The sequence below is a fragment of the Peromyscus maniculatus genome, chromosome 5 (genome assembly GCF_049852395.1).
Source record: "Peromyscus maniculatus bairdii isolate BWxNUB_F1_BW_parent chromosome 5, HU_Pman_BW_mat_3.1, whole genome shotgun sequence".
NCBI classification, from domain to species: Eukaryota; Metazoa; Chordata; class Mammalia; order Rodentia; family Cricetidae; genus Peromyscus; species Peromyscus maniculatus.
In genome coordinates this window covers 76461615-76485408 of record NC_134856.1, presented here as the reverse complement: position 1 = coordinate 76485408, position 23794 = coordinate 76461615, and the positions used below count along the sequence as shown (strand labels likewise).

At 39.8% G+C, this 23794-nt stretch overlaps 1 protein-coding gene across 4 annotated transcripts in view; it reads right to left on the bottom strand.

Moving 5' to 3' along the window:
* The window catches only part of Nsun6 (NOP2/Sun RNA methyltransferase 6), a 62865-nt gene that overhangs the window by 36217 nt on the left and 2854 nt on the right, over positions 1–23794 (bottom strand). The window contains exons 1-6 of one of the 4 annotated variants that reach the window (XM_006989929.4): positions 19811–20272; positions 18251–18406; positions 12195–12274; positions 4862–4971; positions 3192–3345; positions 1416–1497 (exon numbers count right to left, since the gene is read on the bottom strand). In XM_006989929.4, coding sequence (XP_006989991.1) covers positions 1416–1497; positions 3192–3345; positions 4862–4971; positions 12195–12274; positions 18251–18406; positions 19811–19885 — 657 coding nt within the window. In that variant the 5' untranslated portion in view covers positions 19886–20272. Of the gene's footprint in view, positions 1–1415; positions 1498–3191; positions 3346–4861; positions 4972–12194; positions 12275–18250; positions 18407–19810; positions 20273–23794 lie in introns of those variants that run through there. The other 3 variants (XM_076572694.1, XM_042278075.2, XM_042278076.2) reach the window with 3 other exon arrangements.

Sequence of the window (23794 nt, the reverse complement as noted above, 5' to 3'; positions counted from 1 at the left end):
ATCAATGACCAGTTACATATAATATTGTAATATTACATATAATAAAAGTTTCCACTAGAAAAATGAGAAAAGTTAAACTCTATCCTCAAATACAAAAGCTTTAGTCCAGCAGTGGTCTAATTCTTTTGTTACGGAATGACAAACAATAACTTTGTGGCATGAATGGATATTATGGATCACAAATTGTCATGTGATTTATATTTTATAACCATCCCTGAGCTGTTTTTACAGTTGGAAATCCAGGGGGCTTGAGATGCAACTCAGCAGTTAAGAGAGTGTACTGTTCTTGCAGAGCAGCTGGGTTTGGTTACCAACATTCACATTAGGCAGCTCCCATTCACCCCCACTCCAGCTTGTGGGGCTCTAACACCTTCTTCTGGCCTCTTGGCACCTGCACTTGGAGTACATACCCACACTGCACAAATACATACATACATACATACATACATACATACATACACACACTGAAAAAAGAATATAAAGTCCCAAATTAGGGAAGGTAGCTGAAGTTGGTATAACAGTAAGAGATGTAAAAGAAGTCTGTACTACATGGATTTCTCCTTTCCAAAGTCTAAACTAAATTATATGATGGAGGAGGCTTATAGTCCTTTATCTTACCAAAGCGAAAATTAGCACTTCTTTCATTGTTAGCAATGTGAAAGTGTGCAGAAAACACCCACAGTGAGTCATGGGTGTGTTGGAAAATAACCACCAAGTGAAAGCAAGCAAACAAAATCACCTGAAGTGATTCACAACCAAGTAGGCAGAAGGCTGTGGGTCCTGACACTTTACCTCATCCCTAAGGAGGTTAAGTGACAGCAAACACCTTCTGTTCTTCCCAGAGTTGTAAAGGATCTTTTGGGTTTAATTCTGGGAAGAGAAGAAAGCCACGGAGCTCCTGGATTTGGCTTTAACTTCAGATGCTGCCAGTTATTAGCAGTGTGACTTGACCAAGAACCTCAACAGATCTAGTCTTCAGTATTTCTACTTCACAAAATAACAGCACTGAAATGAGCTGATGTCTGTGAATGTTCTTAAGAAGCCAAAAACTGAAAAGAGCTCACAATGTCACAGCACTTCATCAACAAGCTGACAACATCTGCCAGCAGCAAGCCATTGGCATATTACTCTTACAGCTAGAAGCCACAGCTGCACATCAGTACTTCTGACTAACATTCTGAGATGAAAAGCAGTCAGTATATCACATCATTAAATCACCTTTGGACATTGAGGACAGATAAGTGCATTAAAATTAATATAGGAAAAGAAAACAAGAGTGCTTGTAAGACTGTCTTAGTATTTGACAATGGTACGTCAGAATATGAAGAGACCACAATAACGTCAATAAAAGAGAAAAATAATTTCTAATAATTTATCTGAGTGATTCAATGTCACTCAATTTTTACTTTACTCACCTGTAAAAATAAGTAACTGGGTAGAACATTGTCAAATGAAGGGCTGAGATATATGGGTTCTGTCATTCTTATGCCTATACCTCTAAAAAGTAAGAAATTAAACATTAGTCTGTATAAGTTATATAGTATATATTTCTAGGAACACCCACTATGACACATCAAATATAAACTGTTCTTCATTTTTAAGACTTCTTTTATTTAACAACAAATTACATAGTCCTGTGGATTGCTTTTTATTTTATAGGAGAGGTAATCCAAATAAATAAATAAACAAAGTTACATAACTATTTTAGTAAGCACAAGAGTTCCTTTAAAGAGGTCAATAAATTAAAAAGGAAACAAGACCTAATTCTTATTGCTTCGTTCTAATCTTTCTGGTAGCACAAACAGGGAAAATACCAACACTCAGGCTGACATTGAGCACTGACAAAGGCAAGACCCTGCTCTACCCCATCTTTTTAAAGAAAAGCTGCCCAATACACCCAGTATACCCAGTACTGACACTGTCCCCAGTTGACCTTTTCTACCTCTGTCCCATTTCCCTAGTGGCAGTGGAGCTTCTGGGACGGGAAGGACTGGAAGGGCATGACATACAGTGATTCATAAAGACAAACACTGCACCTGAGAGGCGTGCTCCATAACTATCAAAGCAGGAGAGAGTTCACCAGCACTGGCAGAGAGAACCGACAGGCTCTTTGAAGAATGGCTACCTTTTACTCCCACCAGAAAAGCAACACGGTTCAGCACATCACTCGAAACACTGCATCAAATGAGAGGCTGAGGAGCACTCTATTACTCATCAACTAAAGTGGGCAGTCAAAGCTACCAACTTCCTACTACAGACACAGAGACACATAACTCTATCAACAAAACATTCTAAGGAGAATAAAACCAGGTTTTAGACACTTGCCAAGTTTTTCTTTCTTAGACCTTAAGAGGCTAATCATCTGTTTCTTCAGGAGAACTGATTTCATTCACATAGGAAAACTGCTCCAATGTGACAAACTGTCCAGGAATGAGGGCTCTGGCCCCCTTCTAAACAGCTCAATTCACAGTGCTTAGCATTGTGTGCCAGCTGCCAACTTTGGAGTAATGGCGCTCCATGGCACTCCTAAAACAAGCTGAAGAAAGCAAAGTGGGGCCTCCTTTGTTCATGGCCTCAATCTACTTAGTGCAACCAACATCCAGAGATGATTTAGAACTAATTCTATTTCACTGTGGCTTGAACAAATTGAAACATTTAGTTTTGATGACAAACATTCATGAGTGCTACAATTCAAGTCTAATTTTCTTTTGCTTAAAATAATTTTTTATATTTGATTTACATTAAAATTAAACTTTTCTTTGATAAAATGAGAATGTTTGAAAAGCTAAGTAATCTAATTCTGTATTAAGATAAGTATTGTTCTTCAAAGTTTAAACAATTAAAATCTAAAAGGACAAGTAAAATTCTTAAACAATTACAGTGTGGTCAGTCACTCACCCGGGCTTTTTGTTTTGTTTTGCATTGCTGAGGACTGAACGAGGGCCTCAGGCAGAGGAGCGCTGCCCCCTAACCCTGAGCTTTGTCCACGTTCTACTGCTTTGGTTTTTAATCCACTTACCCTTTTTGACCAAAAAAGAGCTCTTTCCACAAAGATGGAAATATGAGCTCATTTTTTCCAGTTGGAGTCATTTAAAAATTTATGTAGTAAAACAAAATACACCTTTTCACTCTTTAGAACTTTTTGAACCACAGAAAGGATGCTATTTCCCCCACAGAGCTCAGTGACATACTTCACATCGGGTATCCCATTGAAGATATCTTTACGGCTTAGTTCAGAAATTCCATTTCCAAGAAATACTTTAGTTCCATCAAATTCTTTGGCTCCTTTCTTACATTTCCCTTTAATATCAGAATATACGGAAATAACATCTCCAGCTTTCATAACTAAGTAAAAGAAGAAAATCAGACTGTTAATCCATGCTTTGGCAGACTAGTGAAAAATCCTTCAAGCTAAAATGGTTATCTGTAGAGACATCAATTATGGACAAGAAACAATCCAAATTGGCTCATTATCTCAGCATAATCCTCAATAGCAACTCAACTCTTAGCTTTTAAACATTCCCTAACATCTAAATGGACAAGTGATTTTCATTACAAACACAGAAATGGTACTCAAACCATTGATCTAAATCTTCAACTAAACAGGAAGTATCATCTATATGACTTATTTTCCCCAAATCTAATACTAACTAAAAGTTATTATATAAGTCTTAGTATCATGACTCAACATTCCAAGTTGAGTACAAAAAGATTCAACAAATACGTACACTAAAAAAGAAGCCAGGGCCATGCTGGCAATCAGGCCAGCTAGCAATCATTTTCCAGATCATCATACACACGGTGGGTGAGGTCCAGGAACTGAACACGTCTGTAATAGATCTAAACTAGTGCTTCCTGATACAAGCCCAATAAGGTCCCACTGAAGCAACAAAGCACATTTAATTCAAAATCACCAAAGTGAACCCATGAAGAACATCAAGTTCATCCCACTGTCTAGGATTCTGGATGTCACCCAGATAAATGTCCTGAGACAAGATAGCGGTTTTAAGGCAGTGAAGCCAGGAACAGAAAATGGAGCTTCACTACCTTTTGTAAAAACATGTCTGTGCACATACGCATCCATGCTTGTGCCATGTGTACGAGGGAACCTGCAGAGGCTAGAGTTACAGGCAGTTGTGAGCAACCTGACATAGTGGAAAGGGAACTCTGGTCCTCTGCAAGAGCAGCAAGTGCTCTTAACTATGAACATTCAGTCTCCTTCACTATCATTTTACAGTCTATATTTCTCTGTTCCCTAGAGAAATACCATCATAATAGCTCTCATGTGGAAAAGCAGAACAGTGACGGGAAAAGCTTTATGTGGATGCCTAATTGTCTTAAGTTCTGCTTCCTATGGCTGTGACAAAAGCCACTTAAGGAGAAAGGGTCAATGGCTCAAGGTTCCAGGTTCCAGTCCATCACTGTGGGGAAATCAAGGCAGCAAGAACTTGAAGCTGCTAGTCATATCACATCACATCCAGTCAGGAGCAGAGAGCAACTAATAATGCACACATGCTAGCTAGCATTCAGCTGGCTTTCTCCACTCCTAGACAATCCAGGATCCCATTTCCCAAGGAATTCTGCTAATATCAGGCAAGCTTCCCCACCCCAGTTAACATTATCAGGACAACCTCAGATATGCCCACAAGCCAGGGGATCTAGACAATCCCCCATTGAGTCCCTTCCCAAATGACTCTACATTGTGTCGATAACAATTCAAATTAACCATCACACTTATTTTTAGAGGATAAACTCCTCCACAGAAAATGTCGGGAAATACATAACAAAGGCATAGTTAATGTATGTAAATTCCAACTGATCACACTCATGAATTGTAGGGCACCCCAAATCTTATACCTACATTTGGAAGCTGCCACAATTCCTGGAACGTAGACATGGGCTCCTCTCAATACTGCATTGCCACACTGTGCTCCAACAGTCACTTCACACTGTTGCTTTTCTATGTTCTTTCTAGGAATATTTAAACACAAAAAAGAATATTCTTCTAGTGCCATAAGCCTTTACATGTTTCATTAGAGATAGTAGATGAATATGATCAATACACACAGTATAAATATATAAAACTTTCAAAAAGTAAAATATTATTAAAAAAGACTTCCTATACATAGCCTGTTAAGTCTTGATTTTCCTGAATAAATCACAAAGAAAAGGCTGAAAAAGAAAGATGCATACAAAGCTGCAGTGTAAAAAACAGGGGAGAAAAGGTAAAAGAATGGCCCTTGAGAAAAGAAAACACAAAAAGGCCAGCAGGAGAGATGAATCGGCAGGTAAAGGCAGCTGCGGCCAGGGCTGGGGTCCTGAATTCCATACCCCTGGGTCCACGTGGTAGGAGACATCTGATTTCTGCACGTTGTCCTCTGACCACCCACATCCACCCCCACACACAGAGAATTGAAAAAAAGAAAGAAAAAGAAAAGAGGGCCCTCTGGTGGAAAGAAGGCAAGTGGCCTGAGAAGCTGCTGGTCATTTAACAAGCAATACTGTTTTCATAACAGCATTAGGAGTTAAATAGATTTTGCTGCCTTCAAAACCTAAAGGATTACAATACAAAAGGAATGAAAATACTTCTAAAGTGGTATACTGTTGCATGGTAAATTATGAATATTTTAAGCTAAACAAAAGAAAACAAATTATCCTTCCTTCATTTGCTGCTCAGCCTTCAGTTGTCCATCTTCTCACATCCAGATCATTCTTTCCTCACACTACTCACTGATCCTGGCACCATTCCTAAGAGGGAAAACTCTTCCTGACCAACACTCAGCAGTCCTGAGCACTGCATTCCCAATGAACTTCTCTGGCAGGCCGGATTTCTCAGGTGTTGCCACCACTCACTGCAGAGTAAACCGAGTGTTTCCCATCTTTCCCCTAAGATGGCTGATGACCGAATCTCACAGCACTTATCAACCTCACACCTTCCTGGTCCCACACATTCACATTCTGTGCCTACTTCTCAAAGAGGCTTATTCCTCCACCTTCAAAACATGCCACCATGTATAACTCCCCCCATACGCTAGCCACTGGCAATCTTAACCCACAGTTAGTCACAGTGCTATGAGACTTGGAGACCCAACATATCAGGAAGGTAACTTGTTAAAAGAGCAGACTGAACACCACAGTGGAACCAGTCACCAAAACCCAAAGAACAACAGCAAAATATCCTTAGCATTTCATATTTCAAGATTTAGAACTGGCATTTCTACTGATATAGAAATAACTACACATAGATGAACCACAGTCACTCCAAACTCGACAAATACCAAGCAATATTTATTGCCTATATACGCCTTAAATTCTTGACATGAAAGCAGGTCTTTTCATGCTCAGTCTTGAATGAAATATATCTAGATAATTAAACTAGAAGGCTCAAAGCTATGGTCTACAGATGTCTCCATACGTTCCCCTGTTATAAACTGTAATTCTCAGTACAACAGTATTATAAGTACAGGATCTCTGCCTTCATGAATGGATGGAGGCTGCTCTAGGGCTTGTAGAAATGGGCTCCCTCTCACTTAGGCTCATACCCTCCATCACATGAGGCTACAGCAGGAAAGCCAGGTGTCAGCATTTGGTCTTAGAATTCCAGCCTCTAGAACTGTGGGAAGCAAACTGGTGTTCTTTATTACCTGATCTCCAGCATTTACAATAACACAGACTAAGACACTCTGCACAATCCTAACCTTTTTGCAAAGTGAGAGTCATGGTGTGTCTATCTGATAGTTCTCCTAAGCCCATTACTCAATTTCCCAACTTATGTCTTTGTTTGCTTCATCTATTCTTTACAGCATTAGATGGGTGTTGGTTTCTGTCTTAGTTAGGGTTTCTACTGCTGTGAAGAGACACCATGACCACGGCAACTCTTATAAAAGGAAAAACATTTAATTGGGGTGGCTTACATTTTCAGAGGTTTAGTCCATTATCAGCATAGTGCAACATAGTGTTGGAGAAGTAGCCGAGTACCCTACACCACCCTATACCTTGACTTGCAGGCAACAGGAAGTGGTCGGAGGCACTGGGCTGTATCTTGAGCATATATGAGACCTCAAAGCCCGCCTCCACAGTGACACACTTCCTCCAACAAGACCACACCTACTCCAACGAGGCCACACCTCCTAATAGTGCCTATGAGCCTATGGGGGCAATTACATTCAAACTTCCAGAGTTTCATTCTCAAGTGTCTAGATACACATTTTTTGGAGGCTTTCAGTTTTTTGGTATTTGTTTTGTTTTGCTTTTTTTTTCACTTGGGACTTCAGGCTTGTAGTTCCTAAAGCTGTCTTTCACAACTGTGGAGAGTTCCTAGTCCTCACATTTTCTTACTACTGTCTTTCACCAATCATTTCTATTCTTCACATCTGGAACCCAGGCTGCCTTTTCCTTTCTGTTCTTAAATTGCTTTCATATTTCTAAGTTCTTTGTCTCTGCTGCACTGTAGTTAATTTCCTCTGAATCATCAACTAGATCAGTATTATTTTTTTCTTTTGGTTTCTCAAGACAGATACATTTGAAGGCTGTGTCTAAATTTAACTTATGAAACAAGTGCTTAATTTCAATGATACTTGATCTTTGTATCAACTTGTTTTTCCTCTTAAGTCTTTTATGCCTAATCATTTTAAGAAAGCCATTATGTGTCTACCAGATAGATCCAATTTGTTAAAGTTTTTGGGGAAATTCCCCTGCCATTTATTGTACACACTGTTTTCTCACGGTAGGCTGATTCCTAATACAGTGTGAAGTGAAAAGTATGTGGCATGGATTCAGAACATGTGAAGACAGAAGAGTTGGGCTTGATATCCACCATGCCTCTCAAGACCTGACAAAAATCAAACATCTGTGGCAATTTCCCAGATTGAAGGTTCTAAGACAACTGCAGTAGTCAGAAGAAAACTCGAAGACTCTGGCAGATCTACAACCATTCTGCATTCTCAGAAGGACTTTTCCTCAAATCTAGATCTTACAATGAGAGACCCTCTTCCTAATAACTATGTTAGGCTGACTGCTGGATAGTCTTCATCGCCAGCATTAACCCATTGCTAAAACCAACAACAATACATTTGGAAAACCAGCCATTAGCCAGCTTTTCCCAAAGCCCAGCTCCCTAATATTAGTTCAAGTTCTTCTAGTTGGTCCTGTTTATTCTTATTAACTCCTCACTTTCACTCATGTTCTTCATTGGCTTTGCATTTTATGAAACACTTTACTCTCTCTATTCAGGATTCCCAAAAGTGTACAGCAAAAGCCTTTTCAGATTATCAAGTTTACTATATTATTAGAACTAAAAGACTGTAATAACTTCCTAGCTGGTCTACAGCTTTGCAATTCATGTTCTTGTGAAAAAGATTCCTTGCAATTTCAGTTGTAACCTGATCTAAAAAATGCAATGAATGCTAAACATATGGATATACATTTATATTTATAATAAACTTCAGAAACTCCTTTACTATGAGAATAACAGTTTGATTAAATGTTCCATTTATTTTTAACATTTTTTTTTCAGTTTTTTAATGTGTATTGATGTTTTGCCATGGGTGTCCATACCCTGGAACTGGAGTTGCAGACAGTTGTGAGCTTCCATGTGGGTGCTGGATATTGAACCCACGTCTTTTGGAAGAGCAGTCAGGGCTCTTAACTGCTGAGCCATCTCTCCAACACCACCGTCCCCATTTATTTTTAAATGCTTACAATACAACCACTGAACTCATTTCATGAGGCACTATTTCATGAGTAACTTCTGCCAGTGTCGTTCCTAAGCCGCGGCTCTAATCACTACCCTTATTCCCAGTCTTTGGCTGCTATGCTTTTAATAAAAACAAAACAGTCCTCTGCATTTCCTAGCCTGCCTCTCTCAACTTCTTGACTTCACCTGCCCTTCTGAAAACCAACTGAGTAGTCAAATGTGAGCATTTTCAAGGCTCACCACATCTTTTCATGCCTTTGAGCCTTTGCTTTTATTCTCTCCTTATCCAGCACACCCTTGCACTCCCTATCTCCTCCATTACTAATTACTAATCATCTTTAACTGAAATAAAACGTTTGCCAGTCCCTATGATCTCAGACCTCCCTAGTCTATCTCTAATGGCACTTTCCTTGTACTTCTAAATGAAAAGCCTAACAGGATGACTTGCTCCAGAGCTCCCTGACTGCAGACTCAACAACTGATGTCTCATCTTTGTGACCCCTACATGTCCTACACACAGCACAAATTCAGAACCTCTTGTGCAATGAGACTCTTCAGAGTGTTAATAGGAAAGTTAAGGAGAGAGCAGAAGATGGCTCAGTGTACTCGATCCCCAGAACTAACTCCTGCAAGTTCTCCTGTGACTTCCATGCTCAAGCCCACACACATACACAGAAAAAAATTTAAAGAAAGGGGAGACATGCGGGGAGACTTTGTGCAACATGGAACCTGTGCCTACATGGTACCAAAAAAGTAATCTTAATAAGCACAAGGAAGATTAAAAGGATGCACGAAAGCCAGGCAGTGGTGGCATACACCTTCACAGCACTTGGGAGGCAGAGCCAGGTGAATCTCTGTGAGTTTGAGACCAGCCTGGTCTACAAAGCAAGTTCCATGGAAACCCTGCCTTGAAAAATCAAAACAAAAACCAAAAAGCAAATACAAAAACAAAGGGTGCACAAAAGGGGAAATACTTCGAATATGTCTCTGTGTCTTCAAATACACTTAAGAAAAAACTCAAAAAAAAAAGAGAACAATGAAAATACAAAACAATAAAAACATAAACTGTTTTAGCTTAGGACACAAATGGCAGCAAAATTTCTGAAATCAAATTTAGTTAGAAACAGGTAAGAACTGCTAACTCTTAATGAAATATATACAAGGCACATGCACTGTTCTAATCAATTACTGAAGCCAGCAAAGGATTTTAGTTCCCACTAGAGAAACCAGAAAAACAAGGCAGGAAGACAGACAACTTACATAATATACTATTGGCAAAGGGCCACTTTTAAAACAGAGTTCATGTCCAAGGCATGCAGCAGCCTCTGAACAGTAGCTCATGCCATGAGAATTAACTCTGAGACTGCTCACACAATTCTAAATAGTCATTCTTGCCAACAAGATAAAATTGTCTTAGTTCCCATAAAGTAAAAACCCGAACTAAATTCTACTCATTAACAGCAACAAGCTAAAACTTAGTGTGCTATATATAGCATGCCTAGCATCCCAGCACAGAGAGGCGGAGACAAATGGATGGAGAGTTGGAAGCCAGGCTGTGCTGGCTGTACAGCCTACCTATCTACATACCTCATATTGTATGTGAGGAGAGAAAAGAAAACAACACAGAAAATTAAATGAAAGTAAGGTTATTATGACATAATGAGACCGCCAAAAGCTGAAGCTAATCAATTGCAATTCTGCATCCCCAGAAAAAATGAAAACTAAATAGCCTGTGATTACCGTCTACTATAGCCACTGCTTCAGAATTAAGAAGCAGAATCAACATGGGTTGTCCTGTAAGGTAGAAGAATACAAGAAAGCTTTCCAAGCTGATCAAAGTGCTGTACATTGTGGTAGACTGGGTCTTGGCTAGGCAGCTGCATATATATATATATATTTAGCAAAGTAGACACAGACCATGCCTCTACAATGAGTATATAAATTGCACCTCTGTTCAACTGTGTAGTCTGTAAAATCAAATTTTAATTACAAAACTAATACATGTTTATAATAAAAAAATTTAAATAAAAGTCTCCATTTCTCTGAATCCAACCTCGTTAGCATAAGCCACTATTCATAGGTAGATGAGGTATATCTAGACACTTTCTATATATAATAAACAAAAATGTATAGCTTTCTGTTTAAGTTCTAAATATTATAATTATTCTAAGTGAGGCAGTTAGCTTTTGATAGTTAACAGATCATAAACATCATTGTTGCTTCATAAAACCCTGCCATCTTAATAGTTGCATTTTCATAACATGTTTCAAGCAAAGCATAATTTATAAAATCATTGTTTTGTTACTATCAAACTACTACAAAGCTTTAGCAATATGAGCATTTTTATATTTACCATAAGTCAAGTTTAAATATTTTATAGCATAATTAGGGACTTTAGTGTACTACCTAGGAAGAAATCCTCATTATAATATGCAAACCTCTTTTTCAATTTTCAAAAATACATCTTCCAAATATGTTAATGAGGAGAACTAGGTAACCAATAAATTGACATAATTGTTAAGTATAAAATTTTACAAACCTGCCAGGCGGTGGTGGTGCAGGTGGTGGTGCACGCCTTTAATCCCAGCACTCAGGAGGCAGAGGCAGGAGGATCGCTGTGAGTTCGAAGCCAGCCTGGTCTACAAAGCGAGATCCAGGAAAGGTGCAAAGCTACACAGAGAAACCCTGTCTCAAAAAACCAAAAAAAAAAAAAAAAAAAAAAAAAAGGTACAAACCCAATTATGAAATATAATACTTTTTATGTATTTATTTATTTTGTAACTCAAAAAAACATTTTAATGCTGGAATCTCATTAGAAATGTAAGTAGCTGGGTGTGGTGGCACATGCCTTTAATCCCAGCACTCAGGAGGCAGAGACAGGTGGATCACTGTGAGTGGCCAGCCTGGTCTATAGAGTGAGTTCCAGGACAGCCAGGACTACACAGAGAAACCCTGTCTCAAAAAAACCAATTAAAAAAAAAAAAAAGAAAGACAGAAGTAAACGGGCTGGGGAGATGGCAGCAGTTAAGGGCCCCTGTTGCTCTTGTAGAGAAGCCAGATTCAGTCCCGGCATTCACACGGCAGCTTCCAGCTGTCTCTAACTGCAGCTCTAGGGGATCTGATGCCCTCTTCTGGCCTTTGCAGGCACGAGGCATGTACATGGTATCACATACACAAGCAGACAAACACTTGTACACATCAAATAAAGATAAATAAATCCTTTTTAAAATGAAATAGAAGTAAACAAGTGAAACTTCTAAGAAGTTAAAATAACGTCCATCATGGTACTACACAGACATAAGATGCATTATTTCAAGGTCTCAGGCCCAGTCCTAGTCTTTTAGCATGGTACACAACAGAACCTGAAGTACGCGGTTACAGACTGGTGACTTCCGTTTCTAGGGAGTTTTTAAGAATGCAGACAATACTGCCAAGAAGCGAAGACCTTAGGAGAAATTTTAATTTAGAAGAATAATCGGAAAAGAAAACAGCCACAAACCTCGGTCCAGTCACGGGAATGAGTAAGACATCTGGGAGGGCTGGATGCCGAAGGACAGGAATGCTGAATCCACTGAATTGCTATTAAAAACAAGCACACCCAGTTATAGAGCACCCAGTGCACTCGGGAAATCTCACAGGCTTCTCCACGTCACCATGAATGCGATGATAAAGAACCCAGTGCAATTGGTAAATCGCAACAAGTTTCACAGTGTCACCATCTCCCACCAGAGGAAGCTTGATTTAGGCCTATTTGACCCTACTTCGTGGAATACCGTGAAAGTAAACACTTCTCTAAGTATTTCCTCTCTGACTCAATGTTAGCCTAACTTGAGAGGGGCAGAGTGCTGGGGGACAAACATCCTGAGCAAGTGCTGAACCACTGAGATGTACCCTGAGCTCGTTTTTCATTTTTCATTTTGAGCTAATCTCCCTACATTGCCCACACCTGCCTCAAGCTTTCAGTCCTCCTGTCTCTGATTCTGTAGGAGCTGAAGTTACAGGCACAGGCCACCACACCCAGTTCTGGCTTCTTTACAGGATTCAATCTTGCTTACCGTTCAATTTTAAAAACACAAACCATGTTTATTTTAAGTGACTTACTCAGAAAACATATTTCTACTCATAATCACATGCAGGTACCATGTTTTAAGCTGGGTACAGTGGTATACACCTGTAATCCCAGCACAGGGGAGGATGAGGAAGGAGGATCATGAATACAAGGGAAACCTGAGCTACTCAGTAAGTTACAGGTGAGCCCTGGATACATAATCAAATCCTAACTCACATACACACAGAGAAAGTAATTTTAAAAGTTTCAGAATAGGACATTAAAGATTGAAATTACTAAATATGACATATACCATGAACACTGGAGGCCATGTCATTTTTGAAATCAAAATGTACTTTCATTAAAAGGTCAGGATTTTGAAAATTGATTATGCTTACTTAGCTGTTTAGACTAGAAATACACACAGGGCCTGGAGCTATAAGTTACTGGCACAGCTTACATAGACTCACTGTGGGCATCTCTTTCCATTTCTACAGATACACTAGAAGTTTGAGATCAATTTTTATGCTAGTGTTTATACTGTGTAAAATTATCAAACACCATAAGTCAAGGTTATTTTTCTTTGAAAACATGTTGCTGAATATGAGCCACTATATTGCTACTGCGGGCTAAGTCTGAGTGGGCAGCCTCTGAGCAGCATGGTAAAGAGCAGACAGCAGGCCTGAGAACAGGCACTCTATGCAGTCTATGGGGAAAAATGCACAAATACTTGATAAAAGTTTATGCATGAGGCTTGGATTTACACATTTGTTAATTTCCCCATACTACCTGAAATAACAAAACTAATTGCATCACATTGCAGAATCCATACCAATTATAAGTGTGCAAATCCAGATTATTTCTAAATGGAGGAGAAAAAAAATTCCACATTTTAGAAAGTAAGTCCACAAAGCCAACACCTCTCCTGACTTCCTCCAAAGGATATTTCAGACTATGAGCACACCCAGCAGGTGACTGATGGACAGTCTGGGTGGTGAGTCCTTTCTCACGGAGGCCAGACCCTTTCCTTTCCTTCCTCCTCCCTCTCTGCTTCGCCGTTTTGAAGACCTTACAGAGAAACCACTGCAAACATGGCGAGGAGGAGATGAATTTTGTCATGTATTTCTGTTCAGCAATTCTTCTTGCTTTATACCACAGCAATCATTTTACATAGAGATGAGTCTATGTCGTGTCAAGACTTCTTCTCCTTTCCTATCAGAACAAGTGGACCGGATACAGAAAGAAAACTTCACACAAGTGACTCCCTTCCATCACAACACACACGAGCTGTTTTTGTCTAGCCAAGTATACTGCCCAATATCTTCCAGTTTCTTTCCTCTACCCTTTAAATGTTTTAATTAATAACAAAAGTGTATTTGAAGCCGGGCAGTGGTGGTGCATGCCTTTAATCCCAGCACTTAGGAGACAGAGCCAGGCGGATCTCTGTGAGTTCAAGGCCAGCCTGGGCTACAGAGTGAGTTCCAGGAAAGGCGCAAAGCTACACAGGGAAACCCTGTCTCGAAAAAACAAACAAACAAACAAAAGTATTTGACATTGACTTTCCTCTAAGGGGGTGGGAGCGCATGCTAAGGTGTACACATGGAGGTCCCGGGACACCTGGTCAGCTCTCTTCTCCCATGCAGTTTCTGGTCATCAGGCTTGGCAGCAAGCACCACCCTTACCCACCAAACAGCACCCCTCCCTTTTTTAAAACAGCCGCTCAGAGGTATAATTCATATGTCATAAGATCTACCCACTCCATATATGTTAAGAGATTTTCAGTACATTGAAAGAACTGCACAATTGTCAGTTTCAGGTCACTTCCATCACCCCACAAAAGTCTCCCAAGCCCATTTGCCAGCATTTCCTGTTGTCATCCTCTTCTTTCTTTCTGTATAATTTGCTTTTTCTAAACCTTTTGTGTAATACAAGATATGATATCTTGTCTCTTACTTCATGTCTTGAGGTTAATCCATACGTTAGTATATTTCAGTAACTACTTATATTGCTGACCAGTATCTTACCATAGGAATATTCTAATTATCTGTCACTAGTTGGATCATATTTCCCGTTCACTATTACGCATAATGCTGCTATGTAGACTCACGGCCAGGAATTTGTGAACACACGTTTTTTTTTACTTTTTCAGGTAGATGCCGTGGAGTGGAATCACTGGGATACCTTGTACATTTCTCTACAAGTCTTTAAGGGATGACAACACTGTTTTCTAGAGCGGTCTCACGATCTTAGGTTACCAACTATGATGTAGGAAGGCCCCAGCTTATTCCTTCTCACTAGCCAAGGCATATTATCCCAATATGTGGTCAGAGAAATGTGAGCATAGAACACCAAGTGTTTTTCCATCTGAGCTGTTCTTGGCATACGCAGAGTTGGGGTGAAAGAAGAAGGAAGTGTCCAATCTCACACTCCTGATCCCCTCTCACTCTAGAACTAGGAATTGTCCTATCAGTTTCCCATCAAGTGCCAACTGTTTGGGCTTTCCCGCTCAGTTTTATTTATTATTATTATTATTATTATTATTATTAATTATTATTATTATTATTATTATTATTATTATTATTATTATTACTATTTTTGTGTATGTAAGTGTAGGTGTGCATGCGGCACAGTGTGTGTGCAGCGGTCAGAGGACAACTCTATGGAGCTGGTTTTCTCCTTCCATCTTTACATGAATTCTGGCTTATGCGGCAAGTGGCCTAACTCACTGAGCCATCTCAATGGCCTCTCTCTTTCAATTTAACTATAAGGAAAGGGACCCTGTAGTGGGTAGCCATTCCAGCTTTGATCTGGAAGTTCCAAGCCCCATTGAGGCTTTGGCAACTGTCACGCCTACAAGGCGGGCCAAGGGAGGCGCCTAGAGACCTGAGACCTGGATGGGCCAGCTCGCTCTCTGTTCCTGGACCCTGGACCCTAGGTGGTGGAGGTTGACCAAGCAGAGCTCCAGAGAACACCGCTGGACTATGATACACCTTCCCCAGACCCCACGACCTACCTATCCCTTCATTTGTAAGTTACCCACTAAATAAATCTTCCTTTTAACTACGTGGAGTGGCCTTAATAATTTCACCAATAGGACCCAGTCTAGAGTGACACTTTAGATCTTAGCTCCTTCGACACTGTTCCTATCAGATTAAAATGCCAGAGTAGCACATCTGTTAGAAATGAAAGCAATTTGGATTTGTCAGCATTTCACACACCTTCCAATACTGTGGAAACGGTTGCTTTCCTTTTAGCCAAAGGTATATGTGCATGCTGTGAATATGTACTTTTTGGTTGCTTAAAGGAACTGCTCATATTTTATGCCTGCCTTTGCTCTCAACAACAGCATCACTGTCCACGAAGAAACATCTTCATGTTTTGTTTAATTATTGTACTACATCTTAAGTTTCATACACTCACACATCACAGCTGGGTTTTGTGGAGCTCTTGTCTGTCTGTGTCTATAGTGCTAGGACTCAGAGTTCTCAAACCCTGAGGTGAATCCTCAGTCTTACTCGGTTCTTCTGATAGCACCATCAGCTAGTCCAACATGAAATTATAGAACTATCCCCCAAAACAGCATGACATGAGAGATGTGCCACGAAGATGATGAGATTAAAGGAAAAGGAAGAGGCTGAGGGGTAGTGCAGTTGGAAAGGGGTTTGCCATGCAAGCATGAAAACCTCAATTTGGTCCCTAGAACCAAATGCTGGGGTTGGAAAAAAAAAAAAAAAGCCATGTATGGCGGCACACACTTGACACTTGTAATCCTAACTCTGGGAAGGTGGTGAGCTCCAGGTCAAAGAGAGACCTTATCTCCAACATAAGGTGGATGGCGCCTGGGGAACAACGCTCAAGGTTGACTTCTTAACCTTCACAGACATGCACTTGTGTACCTCCCCCCCCAAATATGCATACATGTACACACAAGCACACACACAAAGGAGACAACTGAATCAATGCCAGTGGCATTTAACAGTCTAACATTCCAATTACTGTATTTACTCTACACTGATAACAGCCTGTGATACACAATTGGATCTGTAATCATGTTTCTCGTTTTTTTAATTTATACGAGAATTAGATGGAACCAGATCTGCTTACACCCACCAGTTATTTGTCATCAAAAATTTTATAACTACAATATGCAATTCATAAGTAAATCCCTCCACTGTCAATTTCCTTCCAACCTTACGTCTCTTTGGAGACAAATTTCAGGGTACAATGTCATAACACAAAATACAAAGCTCTTGAAAATAAAGAGGTAACAATATAAGCAATATGATTCCAATATAAACACCATAATCAAATACTACCTTTCTGCTTAATTATAAAATGCCACTTCACAGTATTGTTTCCACTTAGAACATGAGCAATTCTGATAAAATCTATTGGTTAAAAATTTTAAAACCATATTCTTCATATTGTCCTAATTTGGTGGTTTTATAACAAGACACATATGTTTAATTCAATTAACCACAATTAAAAGGAAAACCCTGAGGTGGTGAACTGAAAGTGTGACTCCATGATGCAGCTTCTGTGAGGTCACCACCCATCATGGGGTGGGACTTTGCAGATGTAGCTAGCTGTTCAGGGTCGCTCACTCTCCTAAAAGGACCATTCACCCATGCTCTATAAGTATGCCCAATAAACTCATTCGTTCACCCCAAAATTATTTTAAAAACACATATGATTCTACAACTACTTAGCAGGTCTCCTCACATCTCTGAACTCATCTTAAAGCACAATCAACCCTCCTAATCATTTATATGCTGCTCATTATATGATTAGGTTTACACATCAGAAGGAACATTTTCATATATTTTAATGATAAAGCCTGTAGGGCTTAGAGTCTCAGCCTAAGTATAATAAACTTAGACTCTGAAGTTCCAGGCCCATTCTAACCTCACCTCTTATAATCTTAGAATAGTTTAACATTTATAACTTAATTTCCTTATTTATAAAACTGAAATATCCACAAAGGTTTATATCTCTTTATTCAGTAGGGTTCTATTTTGAGTGTAAATATACTAAGAAGTACAGTTATAGCGTATATTTAATTGACATGTACCATTGAAATGCTGTCAATATATCATAGATGTATATGATTTAATTGAACACTAAAGGCATGTAAAAGGTAATACTTTTTTTTTTTTTTTTTCCGAGACAGGGTTTCTCTGTGTAGCTTTGCGCCTTTCCTGGAGCTCACTTGGTAGCCCAGGCTGGCCTCGAACTCACAGAGATCAGCCTGTCTCTGCCTCCCGAGTGCTGGGATTAAAGGTGTGCGCCACCACCGCCCGGCTAAAGGTAATACTTCTATGTCTACAATATATTCCTTATTCCATAACACTTCCACTATGAATGTTTAAAAATTATGAAATAATAAACTCTAAATATTCAGAACCTTAAAAAAATTGGAATATTATATTGTTCATGGGATTTTGATGGAGCACACTGCGGCAAGAGTATAGAAGTGTGATTGCCTAATATATTACAGGTGAACAAACCTTCTGAAGCTCTTCAAGCAGCAGGCCTCTGACATACTCAACTGATGCTAAGTGTGTATTCACTCTGACAGTTGTGAAGGACGGAGGATGTGACAAGTGAATGAGCAGAGCTTCAAATTTCCTCTCTGCTTCTTGTTTGCTTGAGGCAGACACAACCTGAAATGAAAAGAACCACGATTTCAATTTCCATGGGTATCCATCAGTCTTAACAGATGTAAGGCTTAGTTTTGTTTGATATTATTTCTTTCCTTTCCAAACTGTTTGACAACAGTTTCTTTTTTTAAAATTCATATACCTTTTGGGTATAAAACTGCTGAAAATGATTGCTAAATATTCCTTCCTCTCTTAACATACACTTTATAGGGGGCCCCTTGAGCTAAACATAAAATACTTTCTCTTTCCATATAGTCTATCCTCTTAACATAATCAGGGAAAAAGACATAGAAATCAGTTTTAAAATCCCAGCTCCAATAATGTTCAAAAATAAAAAGCATGTAAGTGGATTTAGTTTTGCTAGAAAATCAAAAATTTAGGAAAAAACATCAAAGTTGCCTGGGGTGGCAGGGTAGGGTGATCAGAACATGTAAGAACCTTTCATTAGAAGGCAATCCACATTCACTGGGAACTTCTGTGTTAAGTGTGTCCAGTAACAAGTAACTGACACTTTTTTGAAGACTCCCTGCCAAACCAACGTAGCTGCTTTCCCTTAAGTTTGATGCCCAAGACAACTTTTGAAAGTACGTTTAAATCTGTTTGATTTTCACAGAGTAAATTAAGCTTTAACAGTGAGAATTAATTCAAGGTAATTCATACGAAAATAGTGCTTTCCATCAAGGTATGGTGGGGCACGCCTGTAATCCCAGCACTCAGGAGGCAGAGGCAGTCGGATCTCTGTGAGTTTGAGGCCAGCCTGGTATAAAATGTGAGTTCCAGGATAGGCAGGGCTACGTGCAGAACCCTAATCTCAATAAGTAAAATAAATGAATGAATGAATGAATGACTAAATAAATAAATAAATAAACCAAGCTTTCAAGATCTAAATCTGACTTTTTCTTTCATTATATCTGAGCTTTAGTTGTTTGACAGGTCAGTTTGGATGGGTAACAGGATTCCTTGGACTCTGATATCAGTTCTTAAAAACGAGACCAAATCACTCTACCAAGAATGCTTAGACTAAAATGTAGAGGTTTACAATCAAACGACTGAGCGAACTTAAAGAGGCACTCATAGTGCGCCCCACTCAACTGAGTGCAAGAGCATGCGCTTTAAAAGAACCTGTCCATCTTCTCCGTGAAATCTAGAGGTTTGTGGCCAGGGAACTTTTCCTGTTGATTTCGCTCTCCCTTCAGTACCAAGTGTACTGGTAAGCACATAACACTTTTTTTTCTGATATCTAAGTTCGAGCACATATATTCATGGTATCTCAGTAAGAATCAATGCAAGACATTCTAACAGTCTAGTGTCAAAAACCAAGGCTGTAAAGATTGCCCTTTTTGTCTCCTTTCTGCTTCCCGAGAAGCTCTACTTGAATTGTTGCAAATATCTATTTATATGACCTACCTCCTTGTTCATAAAGCTCTCTTTGAGATAGTTTTCAACTTCAGGTCTCAAAGATATCTTAGGAAAAATAGGCATTTCTTTTTTTCTTTTTGAAGTTGTCCAAGAAAATTGTTGGGAAGCTTTTTGTTTGTGTTTTTCTTTTCTTTTTTCTTTCTTTCTTTCGGAATTATAGCGAAGTCTTGCCGAGCAGAGTGCCTTGAGGGGCTGTGTTCAGGAGTGAGCAGGGTCCAGGATTTGTCGTTCTCTAGAATGCTGTGAGAAAATTCCGAACGCCACTGAGACGCTGAACCAAAAAACGGCTTCGTGACAAATAAATATACCTAGACGCACATCGGAAACCGGCTAGCGACGACTTCCACTCTACATACTATTTTCCAAAACCGCGCCCCCAACTCGGGCGCAGAAAGACGCTTCCTGGTCGCGTCACTTCCGGTGCCTGCAGCTCACTCTTCTGTGCACGCCCCATCTGCAACTGCCAATCACCTCCAGTCCTGACCCAGGAGGGTTCCTGCGAGGAATGCTCTTTGCCTGATTCTCTCCGGGGCTCCCGGCCTGGAAAGAGCGGAATACCTTGCTAGTCTGAGGGAGATTTCCAATTAGTGTCCCCGGTGCAAGTGGTAGGAAAGGCCACAATTTATTTGGCCTTGGATTTCATGAAGTTATTTCCCTCCCTCAGACACATGAATCTGAATATCAGCTGTGAAACAACACAACCCTCTCTTTAAAAAAACAACAACAAAAATGTATTTACGTCTTGTGTATGAATGCTTTGCCCGCGTGCATGTATGTGCACCACGTGCTTGCCTGTTGGATCTCCTGGAACTGAAGTTATGATGGTTGTGAGCCATCATTTGGGTGCTGGCAATGGAACCAGGGTCCTATGCAAGAACAAGTGCTCTTTACTGTTAAGCCATCTCTCTAGCCCTAATATCCATAATTTTTTTAATGTGCTAATATCCATGAGTACTCAGGTAAAACTTAAAAGCCCTAACAGTCTTTACAATTAGTCATAAGGCTAATAGTTAACGTACTTTAGAGCGCGAAAAGAGCCTTGATGTGACTTTCCTTATCGTAGTGAGGAGAAAGGGATTTAAAAATAAGTAACCAAAAAGTCACAGGGCTGTTGTATACCTGATCATGATGGGCAGTTCTATCTCTGCCGCTGAGCGGTTTGTTTTTTTTTTTTTTGTTTTGTTTTGTTTTTTTGTTTTTTTTTTTTTTTTTTTGGTTTTGTTTTGTGCTTTTTGTTGTTCTGAGCAGTATCTCATTGATAACTGTAGGAAAGGGTTGTTGTTGGGTTTTGTTTTGTTTTCTTAAATCTTTTAAGTTTTCACATTAACTTTAAAAAAATATACCTGCTCCTTTCGATGTCATGCCAGCTGTTTACTAGGTGAAAACACTGTGGCAATGGTACTCTGCCATGGTTCTGCAACATGGTTATAAACAAGTTTTTCAATGAGTAAACCAAGGCTCCAAAAGCTGAAAGAACTTTCCATTATCTCGTTAAAAAAAAAAAAGACTTAGGACCAGTAAGTTGTTTTCAGAAACCAATACCCAGTCTTTCCGAAGTTACTATGTATCTTCAGTGAATGCATGGGGTTCTTTCTTGATCTAATCATCTGAAATCAGTAAAGGAAATGTCCAAGAGACACATGTTTTGAAAACACTGCATGAATTTCCTGAGAAGACAGCATCTATTCACCCCAAATAAGAAGAGTGAAGTGATCAAAGAAAAACTTGACAAGTCAAACTTGGAAAAATAAATTTGTTTGCTAGGCTTACTTACATACAGCAGGATGGGTACTTCACGGGCAGCTGTACTACCCAAAATTCCCACCACACTCTACTTTTCCTATCTTATATGGCTGTATTCTAGGTCTATAGCTGACATAAACAGAGAGCTACCGGTATAAAAGCAGCAGAGGTGACCCAGACTCAAACAACAACATGAGGCCCAGATGAACCAAGCTCTGGGGAAGGCTGTGTGTTCATGTGTGCTCTAGCCTTGCTGTCACGGCCATCCTGCCGCTGTCAGAAGACACTGTCCAGCCTGGGAAGGGCAGCCCGTTCTGCTGCAGTCTGGCAGGTAGAACAGGTAAGTGGCATCCTGTGGCAACATGGATGCCTTGGCGAGGATTCAGAGGACTAGCCAACCATACGAAGGAAGGGAATTCTGACAGGTGATTTTGTAGTGGCCCTGACATTAGCTGCAGTAGAAATCTTTAGAAACAAAGAAAACCTGAACTTGAATATAGACTCCAGGAGGGAGAAATTTCATTTCCACATAGTGTAGTCATTGTTTGACATATAAAGGCCACTCTCTGAATGACTAATCGAACACAGACACCTTTGTGAAGTAGAAAAGGAAATGACTGTTAAACATACATTTGATATAAAGTAGTTCACTACTTCAGAAAATTGAACAGTGACTAGATATTTATATTAATCTTGGCTAGATATGATGGTAGTGGCAGTTATGTGGATGAGTAGGTGTGCTGATGTTGTACAACTAAAATCAAGAAAACATGTCATAAATCTGCAGTTGGTAGAGTGAGCATGTACTGTCTAAGCAAAGGAAGACTCCTATAGGAATACAGGTATGCAGAAGTCACTGAGGCTATGCATTCTTTAAAGGGATAGTATGGCTCCCAGGTAGGGACTGATGGAAGGAATACATCTCAGATATAATCCCATCATTTTAAGCTTGTTTATGGCACTCCAAAATTGAACTTCACATAAGAAGATTTAATCCTTATTTAATTTCATAAGCAGGGGTCACAAGGTGAAGGGGAGGTGATTTTAGAAAGGCTACCAACAAGGGTGATATTCTTAAATGGTGAAGAAACGCTGATTTCAAAGTAGCTTCTTCACTCCCAATGCAAAAAAGGGCAACCAATTTCTATCTAACCTCCAGTTTCTATCTAATTCTCTCACTTTATATTTTATCATATTCACCTTTTATTTCTTCTACCACAACCTGACCTCATTTCATCCCTGAGGATGTTATTTCAGATTGATCCTGGGAACAGAATCTTAATTCTGGATTCTAGACTTCTGCAGTAAAGGCAACTTACTCCTTTTTCTTTCATTGCTTTTCTCTTGGATTTGTGCGAATGAGCACAAATGTGTGTGTGTGTGTGTGTGTGTGTGTGTGTGTGTGTGTGTGTACAAATGTGTGTGTGTACAAATGTGTGTGTGCAGGTGCAAGTTCATTTGCATGCACATGCATATGAAAGCCAGAGATCAATGTAGCAATCCCAGTTGCTCCCCCACTTTATCTTGGGGAGACAAGTTCTCTCACTGAATTTGGAACTGTCTGATTCAGCTGGATTGACTGGCCAGCAAGCTCCAGGGATCTCCACACACTCCCGGCCCAGTATTGTGGTATATTTGTACACTGTGTGAAGATGTATTACTCTAATAAAAAGCTGGGGGGGGGGGCTGGAGAGGTGGCTCAGAGGTTAAGAGCACTGACTACTCTTCCAGAGGTCCTGAGTTCAATTCCCAGCAACCACATGGTGGCTCACAACCATCTGTAATGAGATCTGGTGCCCTCTTCTGGCCTGAAGTCATACATGCTGTATACATAATAAATAAATAAATCTTTTTAAAAAAAGCTGAGCGGTCAAGCTAAGCAGCAGGTTTAGGCAGGACTTCTAGGCAAAGAGAGAAAGTAGAAGGGAGAATCTAGGGGAGGGAAGGAGGGTACAGAGGGAGGGAGGGAGGGACAGTGACAGGAGCAGGGAGAAGGAGAGGTGGGGGAGAAGACAGGAGGAAGCAGGATGGCCTGTATGTGACAGAACGTAGATTAATAGAATTGGGTTAATTTAAGTTATAAGAGGTAGTTAAAAACAAGCCTAAGCTAAGGCCAAGCTTTTCATAATTAGTAAGTCTCCATATTGTTGTTAGCTGGCATCCCAAAGAAAAATCTGACTACAGCCCAACTGTTTTTTGTTTGTTTGTTTGTTTGTTTTGTTTTAAACA